This window comes from Monopterus albus, unplaced genomic scaffold, assembly GCF_001952655.1.
Source record: "Monopterus albus unplaced genomic scaffold, M_albus_1.0 scaffold2.1, whole genome shotgun sequence".
In the NCBI taxonomy this organism is placed as follows: Eukaryota; Metazoa; Chordata; class Actinopteri; order Synbranchiformes; family Synbranchidae; genus Monopterus; species Monopterus albus.
The window spans coordinates 1113853-1129441 of NW_018127882.1; the positions used below are offsets into that span (position 1 = coordinate 1113853).

The window sequence follows — 15589 nt, forward strand, 5'->3', positions numbered from 1 at the left end:
AAGATAGAACTTTTTGGCTTTAATTCTAAGCGGTATGTGTGGAGAAAACCAGGCACTGCTCATCACCTGTCCAATACGGTCCCAACAGTGAAGCATGGTGGTGGCAGCATCATGCTATGGGGGTGTTTTTCAGCTGCAGGGACAGGACGGCTGGTTGCAATCGAGGGAAGGATGAATGCGGCCAAGTACAGGGATATCCTGGACGAAAACCTTCTCCAGAGTGCTCGGGACCTCAGACTGGGCCGAAGGTTCACCTTCCAACAAGACAATGACCCTAAGCACACAGCTAAAATAACGAAGGAGCGGCTTCACAATAACTCCGTGACTGTTCTTGAATGGCCCAGCCAGAGCCCTGACTTAAACCCAATTGAGCATCTCTGGAGAGACCTGAAAATGGCTGTCCACCAACGTTTACCATCCAACCTGACAGAACTGGAGAGGATCTGCAAGGAGGAATGGCAGAGGATCCCCAAATGCAGGTGTGAAAAACTTGTTGCATCATTTCCAAAAAGACTCATGGCTGTATTAGCTCAAAAGGGTGCTTCTACTAAATACTGAGCAAAGGGTCTGAATACTTATGACCATGTGATATTTCAGTTTTTCTTTTTTAATAAATTTGTAAAAATGTCAAAAACTCTGTGTTTTTCTGTCAATATGGGGTGCTGTGTGTACATTAATGAGGAGTAAAATGAACTTAAATGATTTTAGCATATGGCTGCAATATAACAAAGAGTGAAAAATTTAAGGGGGTCTGAATACTTTCCGTACCCACTGTATGCAAATACAATGTGCATGTGATACAGCATTTATCTAGATGAGCTAAATGCTAACATTTACCCAGGTAAGTGTTTTTATCATGCTCACCATTAAAATTTAGCATGTTCACATCCTAACAGTTGCTAATGACCTCTAAATACAAGGCTGCAGGCTAAGTCAAAAGTTTTACCTCCCGATGTAGCAAAATGCAAAGTCAGGGGATGACTAGAGTTATTGTTATTCATCCACCTAGTTAAAATACTTTATTCTGAGCAGTGGACCGACCAATCAAACGATCAGTCATCACTGCCATCCCGGGGGCCTCTGCTAATAAGTCCAAAAATAATTTATCAAAATATAATTTCCATTAAGGGTTGTTTCAGCTGTTGGCATTCAACAAGGTTATGGTTCTAGGAATGAAACTGTTCTTAAGTCTGCTAGTCCTGGTCTTAATGCCCCTTGTAGCGGCTCCCAGAGGGTAGCAGATTAAACAGACCGTAACATGGGTGTGAATTGTCCTTGACAATATTCGTTGCTTTTGTGAGACAGCGAGAGTTGTAGATGTCATCCAGGGTGGAAAGAGGCTGGCAGACAATTTTCTGGGCTGTCTTGACCACCCTCTGCAGTCTCTTCCTGTCTGCTTCAGTGCAGCTGGTGTACCACAGGGGAATGCAATATGTCGGCAGGCTCTCAATATGAGATCTATAGAAGGTCGCCAACACCTTGCTATCCAGGTTATTCTGAAGCTTCTCTAATCAATATTTTCAGCCACTCTGCCAGGGATGACAAACTCAGCCTGTAAACTGCTCCAAACATCTTAACAACTATTTGATGGATTTTACAGACAGTTATGGTTTCCTGGTGGCAAATCCTAATGGCTCTGGCGAACCCCTGACTTTTCATAGTGCCACCCTAGGGTTCATATTTAAAGTCTTTAGAGAAATATTTCAACAGTTACTGGATGAATTACCATGAGATTTAGTACAGACATTTGATACCCACTTCAGGATAAATTGTAATAATTTAGGTGATCCCTCTTCTTTTCATCTAGTGCCACCACCAGGTCAAAATTTACAATTTTCCAATCATTTGGTTTATGTCCAAATTCCTGCAAAACTAATGTTATTCCTACTGTTACTGTTGTACTGTAATTAGCAAATATATGCATGTTGACACACTAAATTAAGATGGTGAACTGTGATAAGCATAACTGCAAATCAGGATGTTAACATAATCACTGCCAGTGTTAGGGAGTCTACCGGACCCCAATGAGCTATAGACTCAGCACTTCCCTTAAGCATAGCCACACAGTTTGACATGCTCCGTCCTGTTTTGCTTTTCCAGTTTTTTTTTTTTTTTAAACTGTTGCATGTACATCATCTTGCATCACTGAAAAGCTGTACATCATTTAAAAAGGGCCTGTGGTACAGATGTAATAACACAATGGGAAGATGCTCCTCCAAAGCCAACCAAGTGTAGTGACAACCATTAATCGGCCCGACACGTTTCAGAGCAGTCCTCTAGTGGAAAACACCCATAAGAACAGCCTCACAGAGCTACAAGCAATGGCCGTACACTCTTAGTCATGTTATATTAATATGACTATGTATAATGTGAAGGGGGTTACTCATATCGAGCAGTATTTTAGCTTGAAATGCCCATCCCTAATTTATAAGGTCATAATATGTTAATGTTGCATTAATAGTTTGTTCCACGGCCCCCATGTGGCTGAGGTTGCAGTTCAGAGAGCTCAAACAAAAAAAGACAAAGCTCAAAGCACATGAATATTCTGGATCTTTAATTTGCACTGAAGGCATTGTCACACAAGATTTTAAATTTTGCTGAAGATCTGACTGAGTAAAACAAGTTGATCAAATTATCAGTACCTCATCTGCTAGTCATCAGCTCTCACCCGACATGTGATTGACATTCTATTTAAAAATCTTTGCCCTGGCAAAGTGGAGTGTAGCAACACGGCTCTTAAATCTGCTGACAGTACCAGGTCCCGTTTCTCACGCTGAGCCATTTCATCCAGGATGTGGTATAGTAGGTGTTAAAGATAACATATCATCAGAGGAAGAAACAGTGCATTGCAAGCTGCTATCTAGGATACAAAATTTTGAATAAACATGCACTCTAACCTCAGAAAGCTGCTTAAAACAGAGGCTTAGCATTTTAGAGTTGCAAAAACAGGAGAAAAAAAAAGCAATGAAGGTACCTTTATACAAACATTCACAGCTGGGCCCAAAGAACACTAAACATACAACATACTTATTGCTTTAATTTTACAGCTCAGTGTCCTTTACTGTATCAGTCTCCTCTCCAACACATCTATTGTTTCTGCTACAGTGATTTCAGAACAAATCCTAACAAACCAGTTAGTTTCAAACTGCACAGCATTGTGGGGCATCTGTCTATGTTAACAACACAGCTAACAACGCAGATCAACAGACTCAGCACCAAAAAACAAAAAAAAAAAACAAACTGTAATACAGATTGGTCTGACCACAGTACACGTTTCCACTGTGTGATGGTCCATCCCAGATTCCTCTGAGCCAGAGCAGTCAACTGTGCCAAAAGGAAGCCCTGTTTCAACAGTGTCCTGAGGTGCAGTCGACTGCTCTGGCTCAGAGGAATCTGGGATGGCAAACCTAAGCTAGATGACCGTGCTCTCCATTCCCTCAGACGGCACTGCATCAGGAACCGTCACTTTTCTATAAGCAATATTTATGGATGTAACTACGTACTGTAGAGCTTGACACGGGTAGAAAAGTGATGCACTGAAATCGCTCCAGAATTGTTAAATCCTTTAACTCCATAAAGACATCAGGTGCTCCATATCATAGCACAACACTTCTCTGAACTTGAGTGAGAACTTAGATAGCGCTGCCATGTTGTGTTCAGGGTAGAGGGGCAAAACAACTGCCCTCTAAACACAGAGGCAATGAGGCTCACCAATCAAAACATTAAGAAACTGCAGAGCAATTTCAAGTAAATTGTCCATAGTTTAACAACAGTAATTTTACAGTTAAAGTAATCACAGCCATATGCTGGTCTCAGTGTGATTTACTAATATAAACCCTGCGTAAGAGAAAGGAAGAAAGAAAGAAAGAAAGGACTAGACTGAAACATCTGCTGGCATATTCAACACTTCAAACTCTGGTAAACAAGATCAGGTCAGTACAATAATTAAATATTAATCACCACTGTCCAGAATCAGAATCACATTTAACCATATAAGGTGCCTAATTGGATTAGCTTGGATTAAGACAAACTACACTCAAATTCTCCATCTTGCAAAAAATGTTTTAATTCACAGAAGCCTGTGATGGAAATTTTAACATAAGTCTAACACTGGTCTGCTATCACCCCCTTAGTTGGAACCAATCAGAGAAGTGTCTTGGGTATGTGACCTTCATAGGTATCTTTCAGATATGCATCTGAAAGCATGTGCTTAAGTGTGTTTAGGAACTGACTGTGCGTGCAGTGTCTTTACCCTTCACCTACCAAATGCAAGTGCCAAACATGAGAAGCAGAAGTATATTGCATAAAAAGAACAAAGGCACATAATCCAATAATTTCCAGCACTGGCCACTATTTGAAAACGTAACAAGCAACAAATGTAAACCCGTCTGGGAGGGTAGTAAAAATGAGTTAGTCTATAGTACTAAGAGTATACTGTATAGTGTTGCGTAACCAAAAAATTACCACAACAATATTAGATGAGGTAGTGCCCTCTAGTGGAAAGTCCAGTTTTACAGGAGATAATCTAATGGTAACTCTTGCAACACCCTTCTATGGATGGCCTCAAAATTATAATAACTCAAGCAACACAAGTTAACATTTTTTTTTAAAAGTTGTTCGTAGTGTTATTTTGTTTACCTATTGTAACTGAGGGAGACAACATTAAGTACTCTACTGCTCTGACAAAGTCTCAACCTACAGTAAAGGCTTCACATGAGCAGCATGACCTGCAGAGTCACTGTTCTGGACTGCATTAATGTGTACCACAATCTAACTTATGTATACCAGATGAAAATCTGTGTTTGCTTGTATTGTGAAACTGTAATTTACCAGGCTAATTAAAATAAAAACTTCATCACAAAGCTTTGTATATGGGCCATTTTAATAAAATAACATTGTACACTGAACATTATGTAAAAGACTGTTCTCTTTGTCAAATGCATTGATATGCCAATTGCTTTATGGTCTCACAACACAATACCATAAAGTACATATACAGGTGAACCACCAAACTGTGCTGTTTTAACACTGGCTTCAACACTCAATGAACTAAATGTATCCATTAAATAGAACACTGAAGTAGAAAAGCACTGATGATGTCTTTTATATAGAGTACAGGCAGGTGATCTGCTATAGCTGTGGGCTATTTCAATCACTCAGCGCAGCCTCAGGAGGCCTGGCTGAGGGCAGCCAGTTTCTGTCTGATGAGCTGGTTCTCCTCCAGCATCTTGGAGATGGTCCTAAGAACTGACAGCATGGCCTATCCAGGATAGGGGACACATCCCCCCCCCCAAAAAAAAGAAGAAGGAGGAACAAACAAGCTCATTGGTCTGGTTCATGGGCACAAAGGAAGCAGTGGGCATGTGTGTTTGTATGGGGGATGAGGAAGAGCAGAATCAGATGCTTTGTTTCACAGCAAATATTTTGGTTTATTATAGTAGTACAGGTGTTACTGGTAATGATATAATGATGGTCACACTTCACTGAATTTAACTGAACATACATGTATTAATTAATATTTGCATAGTAATATGTTAACTGAAACATTTGTGAATATGTAAGTACACACAATTCAAAGCCAATGAATGTTCTCTAGGCTGTGTGTGACAGACTGGTGATTAAAGTTTAAGTGGCCGTGACACACATGCTAATGTTTACTTCGCAATGCTGCAATGTACAGTATAGCTGAAGTTATACTGTGTGCCCAGAGTTTTGCAAATATTTGCCTCAGTGAGTGGGAGACACAGTCCTGCCCTCAGCTGTTTGTCACCAATGCAGCTATGTCAACTGAAATAGTGAAAGCTCAAGAGGAAAATGTCATCTTATAATTAAATTACAAATAACACACATCTAGTAATGAGTTGTTAGTTTAAATATACAGTGAGGCTAAAGGAATCATGGAACTGATGCAAGAGCATTGTTTTTCCTTTATCCAGCATCTTATCCCTCTTTGCCATTGCCCTCAATGTATAGTTTGTACAGGGCCTACCTTATCCTTCTTGCTTGATGCTTTGCTGGTGGGGCTTTCGGAGAAAAAGAAAACATCTGCACCAGCAGAGTCAGAATCTGGGCAAACATCTGATCACACACACAAAACTAAATGATAATTTGAAACACATTTATACTGTATGCTGGCTATTAATGTAACACGAACATTGTCTTATAACATTATCTTGAACTGCTTGTGAACTCTTATTAGCACAATCCCAGGTGGGGAACCACAGTCCTACAGTTTGTCTGCCCAATATACAATGAATTAACCTTAAATCCTGAAAAATGAGAAATAAGGTTAAGGTTAGTTTGCTCCATATGCAAACATGGCATTTTAGCATGACAGCTAAGCTAACATAACTAACCTTCTCAGCTAACTAGCTTAACATCAATAGCTAAACCATATTACCCGGAGCTTCTCCTCTTCGAGTTACAGTTGTCTTGGTTGTACTTGTGGCAGTCTCCTGCACCCAACTTTTCGGACTTTTGTCCTTCTTGGTCACCTTATTAGACAAAGAACCACTGTTGGGTTTCAGTAATTTAACTTTTAAAATGTTCCGCGGTTTTTCTCTTCTGCCCCGTTTGTTCCCGCACTTGTCCCTCAGAGCGAGCTGAGGCCGGTCCATGTCTGGTCTGGTTGTGGTTCACCTCTTTGACTGAAGCCCGGCTGTGAGCCAAACAGGGCGACATACACAGTCTTAGTGTCTCAGCCGTGGACAACGATCTGGAGGTGGTTGCTTGTGGTGCGACCAGCCAGCAGGTGGCAGTATTAGATAAGACACTTTTGTTGCCGTGGGGTAATTGGGTTTGCTGCATGATCTTAAGGCGTTTCATCACATTACAAGGTCACAAAAGAGATTAATAATAAGTTATTTGTACCCCTAGGCTACACAAGGGGAAGAATGAATAATGCATAAATAAATAACCCCATGATGTGGCTTCCAAAGTGCTGTTCACCTCCGAGTCTCTCCAGAAATAGCTCTTGAGAATTCACTATGTTTCTTTCTCAAATTCGAATTTGTAACTACATAAGAAAATGTAGTGGCACAAAAAGCACAATGTTTTTCTCTGAAAAGTTGCATTCCACTCTTGCCAAGAAATAATTCCAGCTATTGGGGAGTAAGGGTGTTGAACAAAACCACTATTCAGTCATGTTTTAATCAATGACTGACCTCATTCACTCATTATTACCTGTATAGACCTTCTTCTCGCTGAGAAAAACAAAACTAGAAAAGGTTTAGTGAGATGAGATTTAGGTCCACTAAAATAGCACTCAAGGCTTGAAATAAGTCAGTCTATAAATAACCTCCTGACCCGTCTCACCAGATGTGCCAAAAAGTGCTCTCCCACAACAACAGCATCAGGTAACAGACAAATAAATTAACAGACCTGTCTGAAAATACTTCAATAAAAAGCCTGAATTGTTATGCAACTGCATTGAGTACAATTCTTCCTCACAGCTGTTTTATTCTTTCAACATCTCACATTACAAATACTTCAAATGTATGCTTACAGTTACAAAGAGTTGGCAGCAAATTAATATATGACATTGGATCTTTGTTGTTACTTCAGCACTACAAACCAACTATTAAATAAATGATGTCTGTTTGTAGCGTAAATTGATCTGGAAGAAAATATAAATTGTAACTTGCGTATAAATGTGAAATGACTTAATAAAAATCAAAATGATATCAAGTAAAAAAAAGTTAATAAATATTACGTTCCCAGCATACAATTAAAAACTAATGAAATTTTGCAATCAAGTAATACTAACAGACATGATATTCTTTTCATCTGAAAATGGGGAGCACAATACAGCAATTAGAAAAAACTAGACAAACACATCACCCCAAAAATATAACAAAAATCTGATTCAAACGATAGCTTTACATTTCAATTGAAAATATAGCAAAAGCTAAATACATTTACGACCTAGTATATACACTGTTTTCAATCACAGTAGCATGGTAGTAGCAAAATAAGTAAATAAGCACAAAACTAATGTTTAAAAATAAATTCAGGTATAAATTAGTTTTGTTTTTTTGTTCTTTTTCCTTGCAGACAGCATGAACGATAGGGAAACAATGTGTAAATGACTGCATGGTGTAAGTGGGTTAAATGACTTGGGTTGTGGAGACTTGTTTCTGGAAAGAATAAGTATTGCACATAATGGCTCAAAGTTAACTTGCAACATTAAATCACATTCAGGTTATGTCCCAAAGCATGCCACATCACAAAGGGGGTCAAGTGAGCAAGTCTCCTCATCTAAGTCCTACTGAGTGTCCTCTACATTGCAAAATGCAGTCACTGTGTAGATTGCATAAACATCATGTCTGTGTAAGGAAGGCAGACTCCATCATGTAGAGAGAGAGACGATCTCAAAGAGAGAAAGAAAATAAATCTAGTGCATTACATTAGGTCCTGCATTAACACTAGCCATGTTATTTCTGTATTATATTATGCATGCCAAGAATAAGTTCAACTTGCAGGCAGTCCCAGAAAAAGGATCTAAATATTCAAACAGTTGATATCCACTCCGGTGGTAGAAGGAAAGATGTCACATGTACCCTACTGATGATCTTAGTGATTACACCTAGGAGCAAAATATCAGAATACATTTTTCAAGACTATCAAAATCAGTTTAGAAAGGTCTCATCATGCCTTAGGATCCTGTTATTTAGATTATGTTTATTAGAACAGAGGAGATCCATATATGACTGGCTAATAGCCTTTTTTTCCCCTTTATCTACAGAATCATACCAATACACCAGACAATTTCAGATTTACCAGCACTTAAATATATAAAAGCTAATTGAAAATTATATTTTCTTTTTTTTTTAAATTAAGTTTACCATAAATGCAGATCTCTTAGTAACAAAGGTACAAAATTATTTTTCACCAAGTGAAAAAAATGAGGTATTGCAAAAGGAGTTCTCCCATCTGTGAAAAATGTGCCTAAAATGACTATTGAAAAAAATATTTAGAAAAGTAGTGCATAATAAATGTATATATGTTCATGACAAAATAATCAGCTATAAAACACCGTACAAAAATCAGCAGGCCATGTATAAAATAATATCTTTATCTCTGTAACAGCAAAGTCTAGCTACTACCATATCCAACCACAACACTTGTGATAGAAGCTCCAGTCGTGGTAGAGCGTGCAGCGGTACACCACGTGGACAGCTCAGGGAGACTGGACGGTGCATTCCCATTAGTTTGTACTACATTAACATGTTAACTTCCAGTGCTAATTTCCCTGACAACATAAAGTGAGCAAATACTACTGTCAATACCTGAGCCCTGAGGGCTGCGTCTTCATTAGCTGAAACCCACAAACCGAAACTCCAGGCTTTCCCCTGTCATATGACAAGAGCATAGCGTTATTCTGAAAACCCTCAGACCGACATCTGCTTTTGATCATGTACTTCAGGCCAATCTTTGGTTTGCTCTTTCTGGTTGCAAAGTGTCGACTTTTATACCATGACCTAAACACTCATGCTAGAAATCTAAATACGTGTGCCAGACTGAGGGGAAATTTTGTTTTGTGATGTGGCCAGATGTTGTACAGTGAGCTGCTTGAAAAACTCAATCATCTGACCATCTATAATGGTGTTCCTCCTCTGTCCAACCCAACCATTTGCACTCAACCTTTGGTAAATGATACAGTCGTTTTCTAATCCTGCAAACAAAAAGTAAGAAAGTGTGCCCTCCTTAAACTCGGTTTCCATAGTTAGTATACTGACTTAGGTATGATGAAACTCGCTTAAATTTTATGCTACTTCTGACCAAAAAAAAAAAAAAAAAAAAAAAGTGAGCAGCTTTGCCAGCTAACATGAAAAGAAAGTACAGTCAAGTCAGAAAACATCTAAACCCAAATCTAATGCATCCATATGCTCATGCACAAACATAAATGGGATTTCACTCTTCTTACTATTTACTTCTTTTTTGAAGGCCCAATTTAAAAAATAAAATAAAAAATAAATTAGGTTTTTTAACTTAAAAAAAAAGTGCATTTATTTTTTTATATCATAACCCATACCCCTTCCCCAACTACCCCTTTCTCTCACTCCCTCCCTGATCCTGCATCGTCTCCCTCCTGCCTCAGTTCCAGCGGAAGGAGATATGTCGTGGTCGGTCCCCTCCCTCCTTCACCAGCGGCTTGTGGAACTCACGGCCAGCCCGGGAGTGGATGGCAGCCCAGCAGTACTCACAGTAGTACTGCAGACAGGTCACATTGGCGCAGAAGAAAGGAGCAAACTTCCCCCCACAGCGGGTGCCCTGGCACTCATCACACAGCTGGTCATCCAGGACATATGGCTTCACTTCCACCTGAGAGTGACATGAAAGCTGCATTAAAATGGAGGTTGAAAAACATGAGTGCAGGCACAGCAGCATGTGGTACAGGTGGAAATTCACATTTTATTAACAGCTACTTTTCATTTTTAAAGACCTGAAGAGGAAACTCCTAATGCCAGATAAACTTACCCGTTTATCAATCTCCCCATGCTGCAGTTGAACAAATCGGGCACTAATGGCTGCAATGTAGCTTTGCTGATTGGAGAAGGCCACTCGCCCCGCTCCTTTTGGATACTTTAGTTCAGGGTCAGTGTCTATGCCAGCGTAACACACTCCCCCATACAGTCGGTCCATGATCAGGGCAAGTTCAACTGAAATAGCAATATACAATACAGGTTAATGGGATCTAAACAGCACAAGTCATAGGAATGCAATGTAGTTAGGGGTCACCACAAAAACATACCCGCACGTAGGGGACGAGGGACACCTCCTACAAAGATGGTTTTCCTAGGGTCCAATGGCTGAGAGCCATCCATGACGAAGTCACTGTCATTTAGGTTCCAGGGTCGGATTTGGACCTACACAGAAGAGCATGGGCAAAACAAACAAACAAAAAAAGTTGCTCTCACTCAGGCTCTACTTCTTTATCAGCAAAATAAATTTCAAACTGTGAAAATGAAATTTGATTACTGCTTATATAACATGGATTAACAATTATTTATTTTATTTCCCACTATTGCAGGATTTTGTTGGTTCCAGGGGCTTTTGAATACAATTAGTTACCTGTTGTCCAATGGGGACATGCACTGTAACATCCATATGAGACACTATAAATATACCAAGAGTGGTGTAACCTGACCACTACCTCTAAAATGTGCCTTCTTGTTTACTTCTGTACATGGGTATCGGTCTGGAGTTGTGAGGAAAAATAGGCAAAGAACTAAACCAACTGGTCTGATGATTACAGCAAGGCCCAAACTTAGACAAACAAAAATAAAAGTAGCTGTACTGAGTTTTCTGACATACAGTGACACTTGTTAGTTTTGTAAATGCTGAGCAGAATGGATAACAAGTGTGAAGCAGTTAAATAGAACACTGACAGGCTTGTCTTTGATGGTGGGGCTGGAGACACACAGGTAAAGCTTGCCATCCTCCTGAATGCAGGCATCAATTAGAGCCTGAACAGAGCTCTCATCTTGGAACAGTATGAATGCATATCCTGGAAAGGTCAGGCATACAGGACAATGAACATACACAAAAAAAATTTGATCATCATCATAATGTTAACACTTGCATAGTAGGTATGACTCTCATTTGACTCACCTTTTGGAGGAAAATAGGACTTGCTCTCTGCTTTGTGAGGCCAGTCAACAAACAAATGGCCAAATCGACGGAAACTGGCAGTGATTTCATCTGTTTTTGTGGGGGAGTAAGTAAAAGTCAATCAGCAGCAGCTGTGAGCATTACCAACCAACTACTGTTAAAGAATATTCAGCAATGACGAACAAAAGGTGCAAACATAAAATGTGTGGTATTGCAGGCAATTCATTCTCACAAATACAAAAGGTCATTTATTGCCATTCAGACATTATGTATGCCTTAGGAAAAAAAATGCTTAAAGTGCCCATGGCATGCTTTTTTGATTTCCTGACTTATCTACAACGTAGATGAAGTATCACCCTAAACGTGACCTAAAGCTAAAAAAACAACCCCCCCCCCCCCCCAAAAAAAAAACAAAACAAAAAAAAGGTGTACCTATGTTGTTGTACTTCTATGCAGAAACAACTCATTTTATACAAGTTTCACAAACTCTTGCCGGCGAAGGCCTCCCCAACCTCTCGTTTTTAGGAAGAGGTTCTCGGGTTTTATAGCTCTGAATTAATGGCAGACTACTTGGAGTTATGATGGGTGCAAAGCTAATCTAGAGGTACCCAAGAGTAAACATTAATTAGATTAAACGCGTCTTGAAATGAGAATGCCAGGGGCACTTTAACATTGATGGTCTGTTACAGCTTGTGATCTAAGGCAATGCAGATTAGAAAATTAGAATTGGTGTAGTATCCACTGTAGCTGTTACATCTTTACCTTCATCTATATCTGGGGGCAGCCCTCCAACAAATACCTTGCGAGAATAACGCTCCACACGTTCACCATTGAGGTGGGGGAAGCAATGGGCTGAACCAAGGCCAGGAAGCCCCTGGTCACCTGATTCATCATCTCCAAATGAACGCTCATCCTCCATAGGGAACAGAGAGGAATGGCCTAGTGGAGAGAAGGATCCGAGTTACTCTTACTGGCTAACGACTAGGGAGTTTAAATGATTTATGTTTTTAAAGATCTGATACAATTAAAAGGGATATGACTGGATGCAAATAAACAATGGCAAGAAACACATACAAAGCAGCCATGACTGCCATTTTTTTTTTTAAATGGCACAGTAAAAGCATGAGTGTTATGACTACTAGGTCTTTGCAGACAACCATTAGAGGCTTTTACGGCCTGCAGAAAAGAGCAGCTTAAACAATGACAGCGTTCAAAGCTGAATAAACTGTGACAACAACAAAATCAAGTAGACAAACAGAGGCAAAACAACAAGTCACCATTTCAGGAGTCATTACGGTTTTCTGAGTAACACTGAAATTAAGACACATTCACAAACTTTACCTCGTCTTCTGCCATAACTTCTCGCTGCATGTAAAACACAAAACACTCTTGAAATGACTTTTTGAAAAAAGGCAAATGATTAAAAAATGCATGCAAAAAAAAAATAAAAAAACACCAGTAGGGCTTGACACTAATTTGTTGGATCACCACAGAAAATGAGGACTACATTTTAAAAGTAACCATCAACACAGGTTGCCACTATCCAAACTGTTTTTCACCATGCATGTTTAAACCTTTAGGAGAAAGAAAGAAAAAAAACAACAACACAAAACACACAAATCTATTACTTCTGATTTCACCTGTATCCACAAATTGCAAATGACATCACACTGGTATCAATTAACATATGCACACTAGAAACTAGACAAAGAAGAAAATCATTCAAATAACAAGGCATGCAATCATAACCATAAGTAAAGGCAACTCTCACTTTTACTTATGTACATATTTGCCGTTTTACACAATTAATGTCTGTACATATGACTGATAAACAGTGTATTCCTAAATAAAATGCTCATTATAAATGGAACAATTGGCGAATTGATTTCTGTATCACTACAAACAGAATCAATTTACAAAAAGCAAATCCTCTGCTTTGACAGCACATCTGTTGCATTGTTTATTTGCTCTTTGCTTCCTCAAGAGCTCCCTAAAGACATTTTAACCTTCCTGCTTGAAGAAGCCAGACTGTGACTAGCACAGCAGTTGACACACTTAAAACAAGTAATGCAACTTAAGGCATTTTATGTTTTCACTACATCTCAGTGGAGCTATGTGCTCCTCATGTTTCAGTTTTTTTATTTTTATTTTATGCAAGCTCACCAAAGCAAATTCCTATCAAATACTTTTGAGTAGCAATTCAAAACAACTACTTTTTATCTGCATTTGGTTCAAGCCCTGGCCTCTGCTACAGGACTGCATATTTGTGTGCATATTAATTACATACCATTCATAGGTAGAGGCCCATCTCCACCCTGGTGAGAGAAGCTGTAGCGTCCTACATCACAAAAAACAGGAGTGGTCTCAGAACACCATTTCACAAAATGAATCCCAACTGGAGAAATAATTACATTCATTCTTTTAATTTAAGTGTAACTACTTTCCAACCTACTGACATTACGATGGAATAATATATTCTGTCCTTCGCTTATAATCAACACTCCCTTGATAACTCGTATTCATCCTTTCCTCAAAAGGATGAATAATGTGTGCTACACTTAAACTATATAAATCATTAGTGCATTTTTAATCAACTATTAACTTAAGTGATTACAAAAAAAAAAAACCCTCATGATGAATGGCAGGAATAATTTATAAGCAAGGATGATTTTCAGAAAGTGTATGCATCAGCTGGCCCAAATCAACATCAGGAGAGCTACGGTAGCTGTTATGAAAACAGGCAGCCCCAAAACTGAACGGAGACGTTTTATTAATAAAAGAGTGTGCCATGAGTCTCCACTGCAAAAAAAAAAAAAAAAAAAAAAAAAAAAAAAAACACCTCAAGAATCCCCACCATTTGACAAAGGAAACCATATTCCTCAGATTTAAACTGAGGCGGCTATAAATTAACACATTTGCCTAAATATTAGAAAATACCCACATTTTCAATTTCCATTAGCAACTTTCTGAGCAAAGAATCCATCTCAGTTTTTGGTACTCACTGCTATGGACATATTTTGGTTTAATAACAGCACTACTAGGCATTGAAGTTTGCATAAACTGCATTTAAAATCCCATTCTATTGACATTAAGAAAGGAAGTGATATATAGGCAGATACTACTTACTTACTAAAAATAACTAATTTTGGGTGATACTCCCTGGCTGTAGTGTGAAAGGCAGGATCTACACAGTATCCTAATGGGGTTCAAGGTAGGTTATAACCAATGAACAAGAGAGACAACTAAGGCCAAGGGATGATATCCAACCTCAGTACTTTCAGAGTGCTAAACAACCTGAAGCCAAAGCATTCTAGTGTCATTACCAAAACCCAGGTATCATACTGTCACCCACACTAAAATTTGAATGCTGCCCAGCCCTGAATAGAGCACAATAAATGTACAATTGGGCAACCTCTGTGTGGTTTTTGATTGTGCCATCAGTATCAAATTATATTCTGCTGCAAGACAAAAGGTTTTAAAAAGCATGTGCAATTTTCATTTTGTCATGAGACTGCATAATAAACTAAGGGTTAATCATGAGTACACACACCGACTTAAAGATGAAACAATATACGAGATGAACAAAACTTCTAATTACGATACAGGATCACAACGTGCCATAAAACTGATGAAGTCTTGACAAAATACAACTTTTGGAATATCATATTTACATCATTTTTGCTATTTTGTCTGCTGCTGTAGATACACATGCATTTAATTTTTGAGACCCAATAAGCAATGTGCATGTTCAAACTGTCTGCTGTCAACACAATCAATTGCTTGGATTTTTAAACGATACCAAATTTGTTTGATGTCATATACATGCAACAATGGACTGTATTCAACCACAGCCAGTGGTGAGAAAGACTAACCCTTACTAACCAATGTTAGCGTAGGAACCAACCTTTCAAGGAATCCTGCTCAGCCCTCATAATGTCAATTAGGGAGTTCTCCAGAGAGTGCATGCTAAAACCAT

The 15589-nt window shown here is 38.9% G+C and overlaps 1 protein-coding gene across 1 annotated transcript in view; it reads right to left on the reverse strand.

Annotated features, from left to right (window-relative positions):
- Positions 1-7428: 7428 nt before the first annotated feature.
- Positions 7429-15589, reverse strand: part of LOC109956779 (cytoplasmic polyadenylation element-binding protein 4-like) — an 11273-nt gene continuing 3112 nt past the window's right edge. Inside the window, exons 4-12 of the mRNA XM_020594127.1 lie at positions 15518-15589; positions 13901-13951; positions 12955-12978; positions 12376-12552; positions 11614-11703; positions 11391-11509; positions 10754-10868; positions 10480-10661; positions 7429-10323 (exon numbers count right to left, since the gene is read on the reverse strand). The exon at positions 15518-15589 is cut by the window's right edge and continues 40 nt beyond it. Of these exons, the coding sequence (XP_020449783.1) occupies positions 10096-10323; positions 10480-10661; positions 10754-10868; positions 11391-11509; positions 11614-11703; positions 12376-12552; positions 12955-12978; positions 13901-13951; positions 15518-15589 (1058 nt within the window). The 3' untranslated portion in view covers positions 7429-10095. The remainder of the gene's footprint in view (positions 10324-10479; positions 10662-10753; positions 10869-11390; positions 11510-11613; positions 11704-12375; positions 12553-12954; positions 12979-13900; positions 13952-15517) is intronic.